The sequence below is a fragment of the Monodelphis domestica genome, chromosome 4, assembly GCF_027887165.1.
Source record: "Monodelphis domestica isolate mMonDom1 chromosome 4, mMonDom1.pri, whole genome shotgun sequence".
Taxonomy (NCBI): Eukaryota; Metazoa; Chordata; class Mammalia; order Didelphimorphia; family Didelphidae; genus Monodelphis; species Monodelphis domestica.
The window spans coordinates 175,001,526-175,024,501 of NC_077230.1; the positions used below are offsets into that span (position 1 = coordinate 175,001,526).

The following is a 22,976-nucleotide window of genomic DNA, read 5'->3' on the forward strand; positions in this document are numbered from 1 at the left end:
CAAGTAAGAATGAACTAACACTACTGACCAGAATATCTGAATTATATCTCTACCTACCTGTTCTCCATTTAAGCGATGAGCATCTACCAACTCAAGAAAAATTGACAAACGATGACTTGCATCAATCTCGGATGTTTGGGATTTAGATTTTGAAGCTCCAATTCTTCTCATCCCAGGCAAACTCATTGCCATATGCAAAGTTTTAACAGCTTCTGCTATTTGTCCCATTTTCTTCTGTGATTGGGCTTTTATTAAGTGATATAAAGGATATTCTCTTACCTGAAAATATTTTAACATGTTTTAATCATTTCAAGATAAGTTTAAATCACAAAAATGACAAAAAACATTTAAAATGAGTGAAATAATTTAAGAAAGGATAATATACATGTACTTATTTGCTTATGAGATTTATTTCCTATTCTAAAACTTTTTTATTGTTATTCATTCAAGTAAAATAGATAGAAGGAAAACCATCACTATTGGGGATCTCCAAATACCCTTCTCCTATACAGCAAAAGATAATTAACTTTAATTTTCAGGGAGACTAAAAACATTAACCTCCAACAACTTCTAATATAGATTTTACTCATATACTGCTGTTGAGTTTTATTGGTTGTCATGGCAAAGAAACTAAGTACACAAAGAAGACTGTGCTAGAGGTGACAATTTTGAAAGACCTTGAAGATAAAAGCTCAAGATAATTAAAAAAAAATAGAAGAAAGCCAATGCATGATTTTTTTGTTTTTTACTAAAAAGAAGGATGCTTGAGGAGACATTAACAACTATTGACCTATAGGTCTGCTTTCTTATCTCTCTATAAAATCTTTATGAGAATAGTTTAGGCACACATAGCTATTCCAAATGAATCATAAGGGAGTATGAGGCAAGCTTTCATAAGCAGTTTTTTTCTAATAGCAGAGTATATTTTTATGATCACACAAATGACTGAGAACCAAAGAAATAGAAGCTTTTGCTGTATTTATTGATTTTTAAAGAAGCATTTGGAGCAGCTCTCTTTGTGGTAGCAAAGAACTGGACTCATTGTTTACTCAATAACTGGGGAATGAATATATTTGTAGGGTGAAAAGACAAATTTGAGGAATTAAGAGAAACATAGTAAAATCTATATGAATTGAGGAAGAATTAAATAATGTGAAATAATTACAACAATGAAAATTAAAAAAATAAAATCACTAGAAGAAAACTGAACCTTAAATAATGGAAAAATCAATGAAGATACTCAGGAAAGAGATAATAAAACATATCTCTCAATCCACAGCAAACAGATTTGGAATATTAGTAAAAAATATTGTATATACTGTAAGTGAGATTTTACACAGAGAGGAGATGGAATGTTGAGGAGAAGCATAAGTGACAACTAAGGACAGTTGTAAGGTTGAAGAGCAGAAAGTTCTGGGAAAAAACTGTCTCGGGAGAAGGAGTTCATTCCTGGACCTAGGACTGAACAGAACTTCTATTGTCACCTCAGGATTGAATCCCATCATACCCTGAAGATTTCCCAACCTTTTCTTTTGATCACAAGGCTTGCGGATTGTACCTGTTGCTCGTGGACAGCAAAGGATTAAGTGGACTGGCTGAACTTTAAGTCTCCTGAGGGGTTTTGCTCAGAAAGGCAGGCTGAGCCAGGCCTGAAGAAGGAAACTTATCTCTCTCTGCTAGCTACATCTAAAGACATTTGCAGGGGGCAGCTGGGTAGCTCAGTGGATTGAGAGCTAGGCCTAGAGAAGGGAGGTCCTAGGTTCAAATCTGGCCTCAGACACTTCCCATTGCCTAGCCCTTACTGCTCTTCTGCCTTGAAGCCAATACACAGTATTGACTCCAAGACAGTAAGGGTTTCAATAAAAAAAAAAAATAAATACATTTGTAATCTGTCATTACTAACTTACATAGGAAAAGGAAGCATAGGAAAAGGAAGAAGTCAAAGAAAGTTTCCAGGCCAAGGCCTTTTGGCTTAGGCCAAAAGAGACCCTATACCACTCTGTGTTTTAGACTAGGGCACTCCAATTTCCTCTCTCCCAAACCTTTCCTTGATATTTGTTTATTAAACCACCTTTGAGTTGATAAACAAATGCAGCAAGATAATATTTAAGAGGATGGAAGGGGCTTGAAGGGTAAAATTTCTTAGGGGGTGCAGAGCTCTCTTTAATCCCAAGTTCAGTCAAATCTTGGAGTGTCTGTTATTGTTCTCCCTATAGCAGAGTTTGGTCAGAAAGAGACATTCGGGGAAGGTCAGGTTAAGCAAAGTCAACTAGTCAATCCATCTTGACCATTCTTAAACAATATCTTCCAAGGGGGAGTCTCCATTTTATCCTTTTTAACAATCTGCTACTTCACCTAGCTCACCATTAGGGCTCTAGTCTGGGACAGAGGGTGCTATCACTCTGCCAAGACAGAGAGGTAGTCCCCCCCCCCTTTTTTTTCCACTGGTGCAATGTGTTTATTATGTGCCAAAAAAACTACACCACAGCTTACTCCACACATCTGCAGGAAAGTGCAGTCTTGCCTGCATACACTACAATGAGGTAGAGACTTCACACACAGAGAGGAAGTTTCCCTAACGGAGAGGGTTACTTTACCAGCTCACACAAACTAACCTACATACCTTCAACCCCAGGTGTTCTCCTAAATTCCCTTTTAACAGTATATACTATCAAGTATAATTACCGTATTAGATTTTTTGCCTACTTTTATTTGTTCATGGCTCCCCCATTCTCAAAAAAAAATTCACTCACTGATCCATACAATCCCCACTAGCTATTATCCTATATATTGACTCCATTTCCTGGTTAAATTCCTTGAGAAAGACACCTATAGTCAGAATCTTCACTTCTTTTCTTTTTAACTCTTTGCAGCCTGGCTTCTGAATTCATCTTTAGCAAGTGTTCAAAATTGCCTATCATCTTTTAATTGCCAAAGTTAGTGGCCATTTCTCAATCTTCATCCTTCTTGACTGCTCTCCAACTTTTAACACTGTCAATCACTCTTTTCTCCTGGATACTATATTCTCTCTGGTTTCCACAACAATGCTTTCTCCCAGTTCTCCTACCTGAGGAGGATCTGACTTCCTGATTGCTCCTCTCTCCCCTCATCTATTTTTTCCCCCCTTAAACAGTACCTTCTATCTTAGAATAGATAACTAAGTATTGGTTCCAAATCAGTAGAGTGGTAACAGCTAAGCAATTGGGGTTAAGTAACTTACCCATGGTCATAAAATCTCACAAGAGTCTGAAGCCAGATTTCAATCCAAGACCTCCTGTCCCCAAGCCTGCCCTTCAATTCACTGAAATACCTAGCTGCCCCTTCTCTGCTAGATCTTTACAAAAAGTGGATATACTAGGGGTTCTGTCCCGGACCCCCTTCCATTCTCCCTTTATACTATTTCACTTGGTGATCTCATCAGCTCCCATGGATTCAACTGTCATCACTAGATTGGTGACTCTAAGATGCTTATCCGGCCCTAATCTCTCTTGATCTTCAATTATGCATCTCCAATTCTTATGAGACTTTTTAAACTTGATGTTGTATAGATACCTAAAATTCAACAAATCCAAAAATGAACTCATTATCTCCCCCCCATCCCAATCCTACCTTTTCCCTAATTGCCCAGGTTTACAACCTAGGAATTATCCTCAATTTTTAATCACTATATTTAATAATCTAACACGGCATGTGAATTCTACCACTTCAACATCTCTGGTTTACTCCCTTTTCTGTCCTCTCATGCTGTGGTGCCACCCTTAAATTATACTACATGTGAAACATTGCCATAGTTTTCTGGTTGACTCCACTGCCTCAATTCTCTCCCTATTCCAGTCCATCTTCCATTCAGTTATTAAAGAAATCTTCCAAAGAACTGGCATGACCATATTATCTCTGTATTCAATAAACCCAGTGGCTCACTATTATTTTTCCAGGAACAATAAGAAATGTTGTGACAGACTCTTTGTAATTTGACCCCTTCTTATCTTTCTATTCTTATACTTTACTCTTTGTTCTAGTGACACTGGCTTCTTTGCTGTTCCTCCCAATAAGACCCTCTATGCATTTTCATTGGTTGACTCACATGCCTGGAATGTTCTCCCTCCTCATTTCTGAGGTATGGAAAGACTGTTGTTTGAATCCATGAAAGAAACATCTACATGAATAAAATCACAGGCCACTGGTAGTAACCAAAAATCATGAAAGCTTCTGGACACTGAGCATGATTGTTTTGGTAGGCAGGTAGGAATGTAAAGTAAGGCCAATTATATTCCATTTTTCTATCTAAAAATTTACCATATACTTTCATTGAAATACCTTTTTGATACTGCCCCTGGGTATAGAAATTACATGAGAGAGGTTTCTATTCTGTAGACTTATAAAGGCCCCTAAAAAAGTAAGCATACAGAAGAGTAATTCAGACAATACCATTTATTGTTAAGTACTGTCCTAAAAAGACACAACAAGGCCAAAGAGGAATAAGACAAGAATAGTGAAACTTAAGGTCCATTGTTTAGAAGAATGAGGCCTTTCACTTGCCCTATGAAACAGCATATATATATATATATATATATATATATATACATATATATATATATATGTATATATCTGTAACTTTGAAGCTTTACTGATATGATTTATGATTCTGAGTCATGCTTACTAGAAGATTCTGGAATCCCTACTTAAGCACAAGATGACAGTAGACTTCCTTTGAAATAAATTTAAGAAGAATGCTTTCAATGTCAAAGGATAATAGTTATACATAAATAACCAGGATAAAACTATAGTATTCCACACCCTTAAGCCATGTGATGATGTTCAGAATGAAAAGATAGCACTTAATTATGAACAATATTCTACAAAATATATCATATTACAATTCAAATTTCTCAGTCAATATATAAAATCCTCATTAGGATTTGTCATCATTTTTCTTTGGTTTAAGAGGTTTGAAGAAATTTAAAAGTTCTCATTTCAGCCTGAAATAAAATGTATAAAATAAATTTAAAATACAAGTGAAAAATTTTTGTTAACATTAAATAATTCTTAACAATTTACTTAAGTTCCTTAGAGAGTAGTCTTCTTACCCATTTAAGTCTGAAGGACTCACCTCGAAACTATAACTCAGGCAAAGTTCAAGAGATTGAGAGCACAATTTAAAATTATCCTGAGACAAATAAACCTGAGCCATCAAGAGATGAGCATCTGCATAGGATGGATCATGTTCTAAGCAATGTTGAAGGTTACTATAAGATGCTTCAATATCACCTAATGTAAACAAAACATCAAAAAATGTAAGCAATTAAGTTAGGGATACTTCTTGGGAGACAATTGCTACCTCAAATATATCTCTCAATGGCTAGCTCTTTTAGTACACACAAAGACAAAGTCACAGGTTTACTATTACTAGTTTTGCTTCATGGCTATAAAACTATCTTTAATTCAATTTAGTCAAAAGATAAATATAAATAATGATTATCAGCTAGTTTTTTTTAGAACTTTCTAGTTCTAATAAGGGAAAAAGGTTAGAGCTTGGCCTGAAGGTAATATATTGGAGATAACCCCAGAAGACAAGGGATAACAAAGACAAACAAGTTTTGTCTAGAGTCAACAATCCTGTTTTTCAAATAGTAATAGTTAATGAAAATATTTTTATGCTGCATAGATATACCCAATGCTCCTTTAGCTGGAACACTACCAACTAAATAGAAATCTATAATGAATACTAATACTATTTCAAATTACTTGGGAATATTTTTGTTTTTTAAAGGAAAGGAATGGTACCATATAATGTGAGTATCTTCAACAGAATGAACTCGGGTCCCAGAAAATTCATTAATTGAGATGTCACTAGATTGTAGCCAATTTATATTATTTCTCAGGATAAAGAAAAAATGCCAAATAAATTAACCATGGTAATTAAGTCCTCAATTTTATTACACCAAGGTAGCTCAATGAAAATATCATCTAATAACTATAATTGAACTGAATAAGAAGTTATGGAACTTCCCTAGAAGGGTTCTTGTGGGTCATCTAGTGTAAGAATTTCAAAATGACTATTTTCTTTGTCAAAGGAGTAACCTTATTTAACAATCTCAATGAAGAGAGAAATTTAAATGTTGCTGAAAAAATTGCTGAAATGTAAAACATTCCATTTGCATTGGAAACTACTAATTTATTGAAAACCCTTACTTTTACAAAAGAAAAAATGGACACCCCAAAAAATATGTGACTTGTATATATCACAGACCTAGATAGTAGTGATAATGCTGGGACTTGAAATCAGATCTCCTGATTCATGGTCCAGTATTATTCCTACTCCACATAATAAAAATGACTGGATTAGATGGTAAGCTCCTTGAAACTTATTTTTACCATAAGGGCTTTTCAGTAATAATAATAATAATTTTTTTTAATAAGCCCTTATCTTATTTCTCAGAATCAATTCTGTGTATTGGTTAGGCAATAGGGGTTAAGTGACTTGCCCAGGGTCACACAGCTAGGAAGTGTCTGAGGCGAGATTTGATCCTAGGACCTCCCATCCCTGGGTCTCGTTCTCAATCCACTGAGCCACCCAGCTGCACTGCTAATTGATTTTTATTTAACATCTGAACTGGCATGAGATAAAAGGATATAGTGAATGCTAGCTGTGCTCATACTTCTCTAGCTACTGTGATATGTAGGATAGCTAGTGAAGATAAAAAGCAAGTCAAAGAAGGTATCTACTCAATGCATTTGAAATGTCTAGAAAATTTGCTTGTGGTTATATCTATTCTGCATTTGAAATCATAATCTAGACATAATGTTCTCATGTATAATCTCCAGTCCTGTTTTTATACAAGCTAACATTCACTTAAATTTTGTAGTCTGTGTTTTTCCAAGAGCCTTTTTGAAGGTTAATGATTAATAATAATTAATAAAATCTAGAGAATAATCCAAGAATGGAAATACTATACTACTTTTAGATCTCAATCAAATATAAATATATATATTCACATGAAGGATAACCATAATATAGTAAAGTGAGTAAAATCTTGACACTTAAAATAAGTTTAATTTTTAAGACATATTTCACCTGATAGATATTTCACTTTTGCAATTAGGAAGACAGCTTGCAAAAGACCTGGTACAGTTCTTACAATAGTCTCCAAGACTGAGGCACAATGTCTAAGAAGTGGAGAAGGTGGCTGTCCAGGACTTGCAGGCTAACAATAAAAACAAATTAAATGATCAATTTTTACCAATATTTCGTAATAGCTTCTCTTTAATAGAACACATGCATTCTCATTCACTCTCTCTGAGAGATACACACCTACACATTCCCACCCACTTCGTACTAGTTGAGAATTTGTTTTGGGGGTATGTTTTCAGAATTGTGACCTCATCTCTGTAGGGAGATACAGATGGAGAATTTTGCCAATACAGATCTGCCTTGCCTCGCATACTGATTGAAAGGTTTAGTGGCTTGCCTAAGTTCACAAAGCCAGTGTGTTAGATAAGATATAAACTCAGGTCATCTTGTCTTTGAGACCAGCCTTCTATCATAATGCAACACTGCTTTTCTTTCTACTGTCAACATAGTATCATAAAGAACAGGGTATTTTTTTTTTGCAAAGAATTTGTTAAATTACTGGATAAGGACATCTAGTAAATACTGATATCTAACTTGAATCAAAGCTACCCAAATCAATCTCAAATAACTTAACTCTCATTGTCTCAGCTTCCCCATCAGCAAAAGAGGATAATTATCACACTACCTACTTTATAGGGTTATTGTGAGGAAAGTACTTTGTAAAAGTTTAATTTAGTGCTTAAAATGTGAGTTCTTATTAAGAGAAAATTACTGTTACTGTTCCTCGAAGATACTAGGAGTATTAATTTTAAGAGTGCTTTTTAGAGAATAAAAAGTAGAATATACTATATATGCTAATAGTCCACTATATCTCAAACACAAACTATACCTACAATCATGTTTTTCTAATTCTTACCTTGGATATTATTTTATCTTTTTGTTAATGGCCATCTACTTAAAATAAATTTGATTTTTAAGATATATGTTACCTGATAAGGGCTACTTTGAAATTAATTATATCTTGAACTAGATAAGCAATAGATACCTTAAAACTCAGTTATGTCCAAAACAGAATTCATTATCTTTCCTCTTAAACCCTCCCCACTTCCTATGTTCCCTCTTGTTACAGAAGACAACATCATCCTTAAAGTTCCTCAGGATGACAAACTAGGAATTATCCTAGACACCTTATTATCTCTTACTCCACATATCCAAGCTGTTTTTCAAGACCCGATTTCACCTCTAAAATATCTCTCTAATATCCCCCTTTCTCTTCTCTGACACTGCCACTACTCTAGAACAGGTCCTTGTCACCTCACACTTGGATTACTATATTAGCTTTCTGGTGGGTGGGTCTGTTTGCCTCCAGTTGCTCCTTACTCCAATCTATTTTCTACTCAGTCACAAATGTGATTTTCCTAAAAAAAAGTTCCAATCAGGTCTTCCTCCTACTCAATAAATTCTAATGGCTTCCTAAGGCTGCCAGAAGCAAAGACAAAAAAAGCTCTGTTTCTCATTCAAAGCCATTCATATGCTGGCATTGTCCTTCCTGTCCAGTTTTCTTAAACTTTATTCCACAACACATACTCCTCGATCCAAAGACACTGATCATCTGGCTGCTCCACAATCAATACACTTCATCTCAGCTCTGGATATTCCTCTCAGGCTGTCCTCTATGTCTGGAATACTCTCTCTGATGCTGAATACTGACCTCTCAACTAAAACCCCACCTTCTGCAGGAAGACTTTCATAACCCTCTAAATGCCAGTGTCTTCCATTTCTTATTTCTTATTTATCCTAGAGAGCTTGCTATGTATATATTTATTTGCATGCTGTCTCTGTAAGCTCCTTGGGAGCAGGAGCTGTTATTTGCCTCTTTTCCACCCCTAGTACTTAGCACAGTGCCTGGCACATAGTAGGCACTTGATAAATTTTTACTGACTGATCAGTAGTAATATATATTATATATAGGATGCCATTTAAACCAAATCTGTATTTACCATTGTATCTCAAAAGCCTTAGTACCATTTCAGTCTTAATAATAATAAATTAAATAAGTTTAAATTGCAACTAAGATTTCTGAACCATGTAAAATCTAGTGAATATATGAAAAAGGAACCCATTTAAAGGGATATAGTCACAGAATTTTAGAGTCAGAAGAGACCTCAAAGGCGATCTGGTTCAACCCATGCCTAATCAAGAAAACCATCAATAAAATAACCCACAAGTGATAAAGTTATCATTACTTCTCTTCTCCTCACCACCTTAGTCTGATTCTTATAAGGCATGTCATTAAGGCCCTTCATCACCTTGGCTAGTCTCTTCTGGGCTCTCATCAATGTCTTTCCTAAAATGTCGTACTCAGAACTGAACATACCTGGACTACTTCTATATTGTGTGCTAGATTACACACTGTTTTAATCAAATAAAATATCAATTTCTACTTCCATATCTTTACTCCTAAAAAAAGTCTTATTATGAATTTTAATGAGCATTAACAAACATTTCCACATGCAAAAAAAACCCAAAACATTTTAAAAGTTTATAAATAAATCCCCATTTACTAGCTACACTACTTTTGGACTTTATTGGATCTCTCCATCATGACTTCCTTATTCAGGAAATTCAGTATGTTTCAAAACTGAATCTGCCTAGACCTCAATTCTTATCATTAGCTTCTACCCCTAGGGCAAGACGATGGGACCTAGGGCCCATTTAAAAAGGAAGAGTAGCACAATTTTTCTACCCATTTCCCACCAGCTATACTGCTTTTAGACTTCTCTCATCACCTCCAATGCTCCCTCTCCTCCCAATTCCCTACACTCTGAAGGAAGGGATTGTCTTTCTTTTTATTTATATTGCCAGTGATTAGTACAGTGCCTGGTGCATAACAGGAGTTTAATGTTTACTGATTACTGACTTGCTTTTTAAAGTACATATTAACCTAATTTACCACATTGTCTTGCTTGGCTTTGACCTTCTGAATTTCCTTCTACTCTCTTTTGGTTGTATTATTGTTTCACTGATGTTCTTTTTTTTCCTCTTTTTATCCAAAGTTCTTAAAGCCTATACAACTGTTTTTCCTTTAATGTGCTGTAATCACACTATCAACTGTACTCCTAGTAGTGCTCACTTCATTCTATGAATCTATAAAAATCTATTCAAATTGGGTCTTATGTACCTAACTTGTTTCATTGATCAATGTTTTGATGTTTTTAATCCATGCCAATTTAAAAAATTATTACTGCTGTGTAGCCTCATATGAGATCTATTATTAGTAGGCCCCTTCCTTCCTACTCTGCCCCCCTACACCTCCATGATTTCCTTTGAGATTCTTGATCATTTGTTTCTTCACATAAATTTTTTTTTTAGATAACTAAAATAACCATAAGGTAGTATGAGTGGCAGGATACTGGATCTGTAAAAAAATTTAGGTGGTAGTTTTGTCATTTATAGCTTATTAATTAAATTTTTAAATATTTTTTACTCAAATATTTGGGGGGCATATAGATAAAATATAATAGTATGGAAAAAGTGATATTTTTTAACTACGTATATTATATAAGTTCCTTTTCTTATCCTATTGCTATTGCATTTCTAGAATTATTTCAAATAATGGTTACAATATGCTTGATCTTATTGAAAACGGTTTGGTAGCAGAACCCAGAAATAAATGGACTCTTTCCTTATGTGATAAACTCTCCAAAAACAAAAAGTTGCACAGGTACCTTCCCTCTCTTCCCAGTTCTCCCTATTTTACAGCTTCCTTTTTTATGTTGTCTTCCCCCACTAGAATATGTACAACTTGAGGATAGTGATTATCCTTTTTTATTGTTGTCATTTCATTTGCTTGTATTTTTATTCCTGGTGCTTAGCATAGTGCCTAGCACCTAGTAAAGTACTTAATAAATACTAGTTACTTTGCCTTGCTTAAATGGAACTTACTTACTCCCTGAGGTCTACCAGTGCAGGGAGGAAAGGAAAACAATCAGATAGATCTTGAGCTGATAGCATTTGAGAAAAAAACATTCCCAACCACTCAAGGTGCTTCCTCTTAAACCCAAAGTAAGTGATGCATCCTGCCTTGCTCTAGGATAGTGAACCCAGGGCATACTAATTACATTATGAGTTGGGGAATTTACAAACTAGCATTTCAAAGTCCATTAAATTCAATTTTTACCTGCAATATACTGAATTAGGTACAGGAGAAAAGAAGTTAAAGAAAAATATCAGCTCAGGCCCTGTTCTTAAAGGGTTTAAAATATAATATAGTTTTTGGAAATAATTTCAGTAGACAATGAGCATTCAGTTTACATATGCCCTAGAAGTAAATAAAAAGCCTTAATGGTGCACTTGCCACTCATTTATATATATTCTCATAATATTATGTTGCTCTTGAGGCACTGTCAGGGTCCTTTTAAATTCTTTGCTGCGGAAGTTATCATGGTCACTACGGAATAATAGCCAGGAGAGTTCCCAATGAGATCTTTCTCAACAGCTTGAGTAGAATGTACTTGTTACTCAGTGGCATATGTTTTATACTACTCTTGATACTTGAAAAAAATCAACATTACTTACCTGAGTTGGACAGAAGTTCAAATATTCTGTAATAATTTCTAATAAAAAATCAGGATTTAACCTTTCAAAGTATTGTACACCAAGGGGTAAGGCTTGTAAGTTAGAGAAATGTATATCCAGGACATCGTTTAACAAATTAATAACCTCTTCTTGTCCTTTATGTTTCTTCATGGCTAGAACTGCATACAAATAGGTCAATTCCTAAAAAAAAATGTAGTTTTGTTTAGAAATATTATAGTTGGTTAAGAACTGGAGTAAACATATAAATACTATTAATGTATAATTTTATGATGTAATATAATCACAAACTTCTATATTTGAACTTAAAAACATCTTTCAGTCATAATCTGATTTTGTATAACAGTAAATAAAAAAGAGCTTGCTTAATATAAAAACTATTATTTATTGATAAAAGACTGTCTTTATTAGAGTGAAATTTAAATTTAAAGCATGGCATTTTAAAATTTGAATTTATTGTGCATTATAAATTATAATTACTTAGCTGAAATAAAATATCTTACCGCAGATTTCCCAATGGTCTGCTGAATTTCATTAAGAAATTCAAGTTGATGATCTGCATCCTGTAATTGTCCTTCTATTAACTGACATCGAATAATTCCTATAAAAAGGAAAAATTATTAAAACAACATCATTTTAGTAGTAGCTCCAAAATAAAGCTAAACTAAACAACATCATTTTAAAATTACCTTTCCTATTTGATTATAAGGCATTAGAGGGTTAGAGGAAAAATAGTAAAAATGAGTATAATTTTTTTTTACCACCCCAATGTATACATAATTAAAATGTTATAGAACATAACTTGGAACTTAGTTATTGGAGAATTCAATTAAAAAGCACTCTGAGATACTACCTCACATCTATCAGATTGGCTATTAAGACCAAAAAGGAAAATGATAAATGTTGGAAAGGATGTGGGAAAATTGGGACCCTGACACTGTGGAACTATGGTCCATTTTGGAGAGCAATACAGAATTGTGATCAAAGGGCTATAAAACTATTACACTTTAACCCAGCAATATCACTATTGGATCTGTATTCCAAAGAGATCAGAGATAAGGAAAAAGGACATACATATACAAAAATGTTTTAGCAACTCTTTTTCTAGTGTCAAAGAATTGGAAACTGAGGTGTTATCCATCACTTGGGGAAATGATGAACAGGATGAATTCGGAAAAACTTGGACTGATATGAACTGATACAAATTACAGGGAATAGGACCAGGAGAATAATGTATACAGTAACAAATATTACAGAATGATCAACTGTGAACGACTGTCAGCAAAGCAAGTTCCCAAGATATCCATAAAGAACCCATGATGAAAAATGTTGTCCATAGTCAAAGAAGGATCAAAGCATGCCATCTTCCACTGTTTCCTTCAAGATTTTTTTAAGTGTGTGTGTGTGTGTGAGAGAGAGAGAGAGAGAAAGAGAGAGAGAGAGAGAGAGAGAGAGAGAAAGATGTTGTCTTCTGTCACAGAATGAGCAATATGGAAATGTGTATTGCATGAAAGCACTGGTATAACCTAAATCACATTATTTATTACCTTGGGGGATTTGGGGAAAGAAAGAAGGGAGAAAATCTGAATCCTCAAGTGTCAAAACAATTGTCAAATATTGTTTCTACATTTAACTTAATAAATTTTTTAAAATTAATTTTAAAAAGAACTTACAGAGTTTATAAAATAGGGAACAAACTATGGCTATATTTGGTTTCTTAAATTAACTTTAAAAGGAAAACCACAGAAAGGAACTATAGCCAGATGCTATATTATATGACTATAATTCTATTTTCCCATGAACTATCATATAAAGTGTGGAAAGGAAACAAGACCGACAGTTTGTGGGGGAAGGGGCCAACTGGGAGTGGCAGTGGGGTCTTGTGACTAGCACTTCCTTCCTGCGGGGTGGGACTTGCTTCCGGGTGTTGGAGGAGAGAGGAGCGTGGTCAGCCCAGTCTGGAGTGGCATGCTCTTATTGGTTCAGCCCAAAGACACAGGCTTCTGAAGGTCAAATTTGTTCTTGTTTGCTTTCTGTCTACTGCTAAGATACAGAATTAGAACGAGAGTAGATGGGATTGGGACAAACCCTCCGCCAGCCTCTAGGGCCTGGCCTTATACTCTGAAGCTAAGGAAAAACTCCAATTCCAACTGGATTATGAAACTTTATATGATTTGAATTCGCAGTCAGATAAGTGAACTATCTTTTCTAGTCATAGAGGAAGCTGAACTTCAGTTTCAGTCATTCAAAGACAAACCGTCCTTATTGGACCCCTGCTGTTTCCTCTCAGCAGGGGGCATCTCCCTCCCTTGCCTCACCAAGCAATATGCCCTCTCTCCCCTTAACTCCTCCATACCCCATAGAAACCTCCCATTTATCCCCATTTTTCCCAATCCTATTTCCTTTCCCAATAAATATTACAAAAGATGGAAAGTTCCTTGCAACCAAAATGACTTGGATATAATCCTTTTGTGGCTTAAGGAGTAAGTGTAAGTGAACTTGCATATATGCAGGTCCACATACATAACTACTATTCCGCATTACTGCCTCCTCAAACTATCTTCTGTTGGTTAGGTAGAATGGCAAAAAAAAAAAAAACAGGGAAGAAATATTAAAATTATTTAAGACAGAAAATTATTCGAAACATTACATTTTTGACTAGCTTAATACTATTCCTTTGTTTTGGACCTATGGTTTCATCAATGCAGGTGGACTTTTTAAAAAAAAATTATGTTTTTTTCCAGATAACATGTCAATACAATTTTTAATAATAATTTTCTGACTTTTTTGATCCAGGTTCTCTCCTGCCTCCCTACTCCTCCATCATCTCCAAGATGGCAGATGATATGATATAGATTATAAATGTGTTATCATATATTTTTCCATGTCTATCATGTTGCAAAAGAGACAATATTGTTTACACCAGAGGAAAATCCATGGAGGAATAAAGTGAAGAATGTTATATTTTAATTGTATTTCAACTTCATAAGTTCCTTCTTACAGCAATTTTCATTATTAGTTCTTTGGAGTCATCCTGGATCCTTGTATTACTGATAATAGTTAAATTATTCACAATTGATCATCACACTTTGCTGCTCTAATTGTGTACAATGTTCTAGTTCTGTTCACTTCACTTTGCATCATTTCATGCGAGTCTTTCCAAGTTGTTTTTTTTTAATTGGTGATCATTTTGTTTGTCATCTTTTATGGCACAATACAATCACATGACACAACTTGTTCAGCCATTCCCCAATTTATGAATATCCCTTCAATTTCTAGTTCTTTGCCCTTTCAAAGAGAGCTGCTATGAATATTTTTATATAAGTAGGTCCTTTTCCCCTATCTTTGTTCTCTTTCCGATACAGTGGTATTGCTGGATAAAGGTTATGCAGTTTTATGGTCCTCTGGCCATGGTGCCAAATTGCTTTCCAGAATGATTGGATCAGTTCACAGCTCCATCAGAGTATTATTTCCTCATCCCCACCAAAAGTTATCATTTTGCTTTTTTTGTCATGCTAGCTAGTCTGAAAGGTGTGATGTGGTAAGTCAGTTGTTTTAATTTGCATTTCAATTAATTGTGGTTTGTAGCATTTTTTTCATATGACTAAGGATAGTTTTAATTTCTTCATTTGAGAATTGCCTGTTCATATCTTTTGATCATTTGTCAACTAAGAAATGTTTCAAATTCTTATAAATCTGACTCAGATCTCTATTTGAGAAATGAAGCTTTTGTTATAAATATATAAATAAATAAAATAGAGATTTATAGCAAGTATACATTTTCCTAGTTTTTTGTTTCCCTTCTAATCTTGGTTGCATTGGTTTTATTTATACAAAACCTTTTAAATGTATTGCAGTCAAAAAAGTTATCTATTTTATATTTCATAATGTTCTCTATATACATAAATTCTTCTCTTATGATTCGTAGATAAGAGAATAGGTGAACTATTCCATGCTTCTCTAATTTGTTTATTGTTCCAATGGGTGAATTTATTTTTTCTTTTTTGTTTTGGTTTTTTAATTGGGTGAATTTCTAATGAGGAAAATTCACCTTGACAATACAGATTAACAATTTGTCTATAATCATGGGTGTTTTGGAGCCTGCTCTTACTGACTCTAAATTGTTGAAATTTTAATGTGTGCATTTACAATCCAGAAATCATCAAATGCTACAAACTGGAGCTTGATTTGTTGCTTTGTTGATTATCTAGGCTTATCACAGTGATGAAGAAAATGTTAGTAATGCAGATCAAACTTAAAAGTGTCATGGATACATTCCTCTCCCTACCTCCACTCCTATAGCTGGTGTTAAATAGTTACAAGCATATCCTTGTCTAGTCTCAAGAGTTCTGCCTATGGCACTGAAAAGGATATGTGATTTACTGATGGTCATATGGCTATCAAGTACAAGAATCAGTGCTTAAATATGGACTTTCCAGATTCCAAACTATTCTGTCTCTCTTAAAAAATAACATAATTAAGGGGAAAGTAGCTCAGTAGATTGAGAACTAGGCCTAAAGATAGGCAGTCAAGGGTTCAGATTTGGACTCAGATACTTCCTAGTTGTGTGACCTTGGACAAACCACTTACCCCCGATTGTCTAGCCCTTATAACTCTTCTGTTTTGATTCTAAGACAAAAGATGAAGGTTTTAAAAATAAATGACATAATTTGAAATGCCCAGAGGAAAAAAATGTAGAGTTCTATTTCTATATATTTGTCATAAATATACGGGGAATTTTGCAGAATTTGGCAAAAACAAAAGCTATTTAATATCTTTAATCAAATTTGTGACTGTGATAAGAGCTCCCTTATCATCTTAGTAATGGTGAATAAGATGCCTCTGCTTACTGGTATATGGATTAGTAATTTTCCATACCTATTTGGTCAAGTAGTTTCTATATCAATTTGGAAAAAAAATCATTAAAATTTCTTTAAATGTATTTAAACATTCACTGAATATTTCATTCAGCATGGAAGTTAATAAAATATTACATACTTCAAACACAAAGTTTCTTCAATATAATTTATAAAAAATTATATTCTTTGTAATTCTTTATGAAGATTTATAATTTAATATCTCAAGGTAGGTACTATTTACCTTTGTGGAAGCTACCAAGTAATAAGCCACTGTCTAATCCATTCCCTCTTTTGGTAAAATATGACAAAATAATATTAAGACAGCATTTCAGTTTGAAGTTCTTTGATAAGCATATAGAGGCAAGTGACCTGTGTCAATTCATATTAATATTAATAAGTTATTATTAAATTAATAATTTATTCCTATATTATTATATATTTTATATATAATATATTATAAATTACAATCTGATAAAAATAAAATAATAATAAATCATATTAAATCATATTAAATGAGGATATCTCTGTTGCTGTATCATTAGTAAATCTTAAATAATTTTGACATATGTTAGTTTTTAATATAACTATCCTGAAACAATTTCTTGCATTGAAAACTTTGTAGGTCATTCTTATCAAAAGGTCCTATCAGATCAGGATGGTGATTAGAACAATAATCAGACTATGAAAATGAAGAAGTCTTAATAATTAAGTTAAGAGAAATATCTTTGGAGCTCACCTAGTTTTTAATAGGTGGAAATCCCCAATAAAGGGGGATTAATGGGCTTAGTAAACAACTCTCAAGGTTCATCAAAATTTAACTGATTTTCTTTGGGGGGGGGGGGAGTAGGTACCACAGTTTAATATTGAAATTTTCCCAACAATTACATGTAGAAACAATTTTTAACAATTGTTGTATGGCAGTATGAGATTCAGATTCTCTCCCTCCATCTCTCCCTGATATGGCAAATAGTCTGATCTAGATTATACCAGTGCTGTCATTCAATAAAGATATCTATTTCCATATTCCTTGTGCCATAGAAGTCACATATTGCACATACAAGAAAAAACTCATGAAGGAAATAAAGTGAAAAATGGTATGTTTTGATCAATATTCAGACTGATATCCTTTCTATGTCTGTGAACAGCATTCTTCATCATGAATCCTTGGAGTTATCTAGGAAACTTGCATTGCTAATAATGGTTTAGTCCTTCACAGTTGACCATTGCACAATACTGATGTTACTAAATGTTCTCCTGATTCTGCTCACTTGACTTTGCATAAATTCATATAAGTCTTTCCAAGTTTTTCTGAAATCAGCCTGTTTATCATTTCTCATGGCACAATAGTATTCCATTACAATTATTTATAACTACTTATTCAGCCATTCTCCAATTGATGGATATCCCCTACATTTCCAATTCTTAGCCCCTATGAACAGAGCTGCTATAAATGCTTTTGTATATATACATCCTTTTCCTTTTTCTTTGATTTTTTGGGGATAGACTATTGCTGGATAAAAGGGTATGCATAGTTTTACAACCCTTTTGGCATGGTTCCAAATTATTCTCCAGATTGGTTGTATCAGTTCACAGTTCTACCAAATGTATTAGTATCCCAGTTTTGCCCAACCTTTATCAATTTCCTTTTTAGTCCTATTAGCCAATCTGATAGGTTTTAGGTAGAATCTCAGACCTATTTAATTTGCATTTCTGTAATCAATAGTAATTTGGAACATTTTTCATATGAATATAGATAGTTTTAATTCCTTCATCCGAGAACCCCTAGTTCACATACTTGGAGCACTTATCAATTGGAGAATGACTTAAATTCTTGGAAATTTCAATCAGTATGCATTTAAGAAATTAAGTTTTTGTCAGAGACACTACAAAATTTTCCTTCAGTTTTTGGTTTCCCTTCTAATCTTGGGTGCATTGGTTTTGTTTGTGCTAAAATGTTTTAATTTAATTTAATTCAAAATTAATAATTTTATTTCCCATAAAATTCTCTGTGTCTTGTTGGGTCATAAATTATTTCCTTATTCATAAGTGTATTTTAATTTAAAATCTAAGATTTTTGATCTTTTGTTTGAAATTGTATTTTTATAAAAATCTAAGATTTTGATTTTTGTTTGAGAAAAGATCTTCAAGGAAGAAGCTTGCTAACTCCTAAATCCAGAGAATGAAGTGTTGCAGAAAGATGCCAGAAAATCCACACTACATCAAGAAGATCAAGAATGAACTTTGGATATGGTTGATTGAACTGAAGTTTGCTTGAACATTTATTGTAAATGTACACTTTTATGCCAAAAGGGACTGCCCCTAAATTGGCTTTCTGTCAATGTACCTAGAAAAACATTGGTTTTGCTTTCTTTCTTTTCTATTCCTCCCTCACTATTCTAATTTCCTCTTAGAAAATTGAATATTGTATACATCTGTAGTTAGAAGTGCATTTAGGACTACAAGATGATTATGTTAAATGATCAATGGGGAGACTGGTCTCCCAATGATCATCAGGGGGGATTGTGAATCTTAAAATTTCTCAGACTTGTGAATCTTATAAATTCTCAGACTCTATCTTAGAACAATTTTTGGTTAAGGCTGCTATCCCCTTATTTTTTAATGAAGGGACTTTAGTCAGGAATGTAGGTGGGAACTCTAATATTACTCCACCCATACTTAGGCATACTTTAGGGGAAGATAAAACTGTAAACTCCTGATTGAACAATGAAAAGTTCCCAACCCATACTTAAAGTAAAACAAGAACCCTTAAGCTAGGTCTATTTTTAGATCTAATACAAAGGGGTGCTAAGTACCTATGAAGATCAAATTAATCAGGCAACTTGCAAAGGACAAGATTAGTCTACCCAGGTATGAATTACTCAAAAGTTTTAGTCTTCTCAGGTGTGAATTAAGAATGGTCAGTCCTTTGGAAAACGTAGAAACTTAGGGGAGGTGACATAGGAGAAAATTCTCTTTAAAAGGAGGTCAGAAAGGCCTCTGAGGGGAACTCAGCTTTGGAGCTGAATTGGAGGTCAGTGAGTGAAGCTTTGGTAGCTGAGTTGGAGCTCGGACTAGTTGGAGTAGCTGGGTCTCTCTGAACACTAAAATCTTGCTTGGCACAAATCTTATGGTGAGTGGATTAAAGACTGACTGGTCTCTCTTAAGGCATAAGCCTAGGCTGGCCTAGGCTTTTTCCTACTATTCCCTCTTACTCTGTCTCTCCCTTTTTCTTAATTTCTTAATTTGTATTAATTAAAATCTCCATAAAACCCAGCTGACTTGGGTATTTCATATTTGAGAATTAATTCCCATGGTGACCACTTTATTTTTAAGATAAAACCAAGACACTAAAAATTATCTTTATGCTTTTGGCAATTCACAGTCGTGAAACCACATTTTTGCGGTCACAGTTTAAGGCAACCACTCTATTATATGTAACATAAGTCTAACAGGTGAAATACTCAGTGTTCCCCTAATTTGATTGTGGTATCACCTTTTATCTCTAGATCAAGTATCAATTTTGACTTTTTCTTATTATATGCTATGAGATGTTGGACTATGCCTAAATTTTGTCATATCATTTTCCAGTTTTCCCAACAGTTTTGTCAAAAATAACTTCTTTCCCCAATAGCTTGCATCTTTGGGCTTATCAAAAACTAAGTTACTAGGGTCATTTACTAATGTGTGTTGATTACCTAACCTATTCAGTTGATCTACTACTTTATTTCTTAGCCAGTATCAGAATTTTTTAATGATTATTGCTTTATTATGCAGTTAGAGATCTGGTATGACTAGGCCGCTTTCCCTTTTTTTTCCATTAATTATTTTGATTTTCTTTTGTTTTCCAAATGAATTTTGTTATCTTTTTTTTAGCTCCATGAAATAATTTGGGGTACTTTGATTGGTATGGCACTGAATAGGTAAATTAATTTAGTATAATTGTCATTTTCACTATTTTGACTCTGACTTTTCATGTGCAATTATTGTTTTTCCAAGTGCTTAAGTCTGACTTTGTGTGAAAAGTGTTTCATAACTGTGTTCATTTAGTTCCTGGGTTTGTTTGGGCAGTAAGATCTCCAGGTATTGTATATTGCCTACCTTTATTTTAAATGGAATTTCTCTTTCTATCTCTTGCTGTTGGAATTTGTTGGTGGAAAACAGAAATGCTTAAGATCTACATGAGTTTATTTTATATTTTGCAACTCTGCTAAATTGTTCTGATTAGTTTTTTGTTTGATTCTCTGGGGTGCCCTATGTATACCATCATATCATCTGCAAAGAATGATAATTGTGTTTCCTAACTGCCTATTCTAATGCCTTCAATATTTTTTCTCTTATTGCTATAGTTAGCATTTCAAATACTATACTGAATAGTAGTGGTGGTAATAGGCATCCTTGCTTCACCTCAGATCTTACTAGGAAGGATTTTAGCATAACTCCATTACAGATAAAGCTTACTGATAGTTTTAGATAGATACCATTTTTATGATTTATTAGGTAAGATTAATTTATTCCATGTTTTCTAGTGCTTTTATAAGGAATTTGTATTGTATTTTGTCAAAAAGCTTTTTGTCCATCTATCAAGATAATCATATGGTTTCTGTTGTTTTTGTTGACAGTCAATTATGCCGACAGTTTTGCCAATATTGAATAATCCCTGCATTTCTCGCATAAAATTCACCTTGTCATGGTGAATGAACTCTGTGATATATTGCTATAAACTCCTTGCTAGTATTTTATTTAAAATTTCTGTATCAATATTCATTAGAGAGATCATTCTACACTTTCCTTTCTCTATTTTTGTTCTTTCTGGTTTAGTTATCAGCACCATATTTGTCTCACAAAAGGAATTTGAAAGAATTCCTTTTTGACTTTTTTTTCTTTGACTTTCTGGTAGATTTCACTTGTGAATACATCTGGATTATTATTATTATCTTTTAAAAATCAATTTGCATAGTTACCTGAATGTTGTTACTATGCTTTAATCTTACTGTGGAGTTCTGAATTTTGGGGGGGAAATATTATAAACTGTATAAAGAAAATGGCTTTGTTCAAGAGATTTGGAAAGGCATAATGGATTTATGTCCTGGATTTTCTCTCTCCACAGAAATCCTTAGAATTAAATTATTTAATTGATGAATTTGTCCCTAGAAGGTTTACACTAAAAATGCAAAGTATAGAACTTGTCTTAATAAAAATTAAGAACTAATAATATTCAAATACTACATGTGCTCATTAGTTATTGGAAAAGGATCTTAAATTTGAAGTACCAATTGCAAAATTGATCCTTTCATCATGTTAAAAATTGGCTGATATTTTAGCATCTTCTGCCTCCTTTTTCACCACAATGCTATCATTGCTACAGAATGTGGGCTGCACAAGACTGGGGTCCATTTTTTTTTTGTTTTTTTTGTTTTATGAGTTGTCATGGCCAAAGAATTCATCACTAAATGGAGAGCCTCCTCATCCAATCCTCCAACAACAAATATAACATGTTGTTAATAGTGTACTTGATTTCTTTCCTGCATGGTGGACCTTCCAAGAATTTACATTTTATTTGCATAGCCTTTGAGAATTCAGATTATCTCCATATCATGATAAAGTATTAGAGAAGGACTTCCTCATAAATTATTGATAAATTATCAACATAGGTATTACACTTAATCTTTTCAAGAATTTTCAAGTGGCATAATAAACAGTCAATAATTTCTTGAGAACATTAAGAAAATGTTAAGATGTATGCTATCATACCAATTAGGGCAGGTACACTGGTTTCATCAAGTGTCATTGCAGTTTTATACCATTTGAGTGCTTCTTTAACTTTTCCTTTTAAAATCATTTGATATCCAAGTTCTGTAGCAAATTCTGCATCTTGAGGAGTTAAACCAAATGCTCTCTCAACTAACATCTGAGTTTTCTGAAGTATAAGTTGATTTCGTCCACACTAAAATAAACAAAAACAAAATGAGCTAGGAATAAAAGAACAGTCCTGTCTCGTAAATAGTAGTACTTTAAAAAAAATAATAGTATATTTTTTACATTTATCCCTCACAAAAATGTTGTGAGGAAAAATAAAAATCTAGTCAAGTTGTATTCATTTTTCTACAATGAATGTTTGGATTTTTAATGATCATGCCAGAACTTATATATCTGTATGAGTACTACCCTTCAAAGTACTTATTATTTATTCCAAGGAGGTTGCCTCAAATTTACTACATCTTCATGATCAAATTGGAAAAAATTACAAGAGTAACATTACTAGATTAAATGTACAGCCTCCTAGGGTGATTAAAAAAGAAATTACTGTAAATTAATACTTCTAAAACTATACAAAATGTTCAAAACTAATCACTTAAAATTAGCAGCATTTCCAAAAATAAATTAGATCATGGTAAAAGGTGAAGAAAAATTTAAACATGAATTAATTGAATATGTCCCAATATGCTAAA

At 33.5% G+C, this 22,976-nt stretch overlaps 1 protein-coding gene across 5 annotated transcripts in view; it reads right to left on the minus strand.

The window, feature by feature from the left end:
- TTC21B (tetratricopeptide repeat domain 21B) overlaps nucleotides 1–22,976 on the minus strand; it is a 109,610-nt gene that overhangs the window by 58,651 nt on the left and 27,983 nt on the right. For all 5 annotated transcript variants that reach the window (XM_056797221.1, XM_016433674.2, XM_007494302.3 and 2 more), the window contains 6 exons: nucleotides 22,279–22,471; nucleotides 12,172–12,269; nucleotides 11,651–11,851; nucleotides 7,076–7,205; nucleotides 5,111–5,268; nucleotides 58–279 (listed from right to left, as the gene is read on the minus strand). In XM_056797221.1, coding sequence (XP_056653199.1) covers nucleotides 58–279; nucleotides 5,111–5,268; nucleotides 7,076–7,205; nucleotides 11,651–11,851; nucleotides 12,172–12,269; nucleotides 22,279–22,471 — 1,002 coding nt within the window. The remainder of the gene's footprint in view (nucleotides 1–57; nucleotides 280–5,110; nucleotides 5,269–7,075; nucleotides 7,206–11,650; nucleotides 11,852–12,171; nucleotides 12,270–22,278; nucleotides 22,472–22,976) is intronic.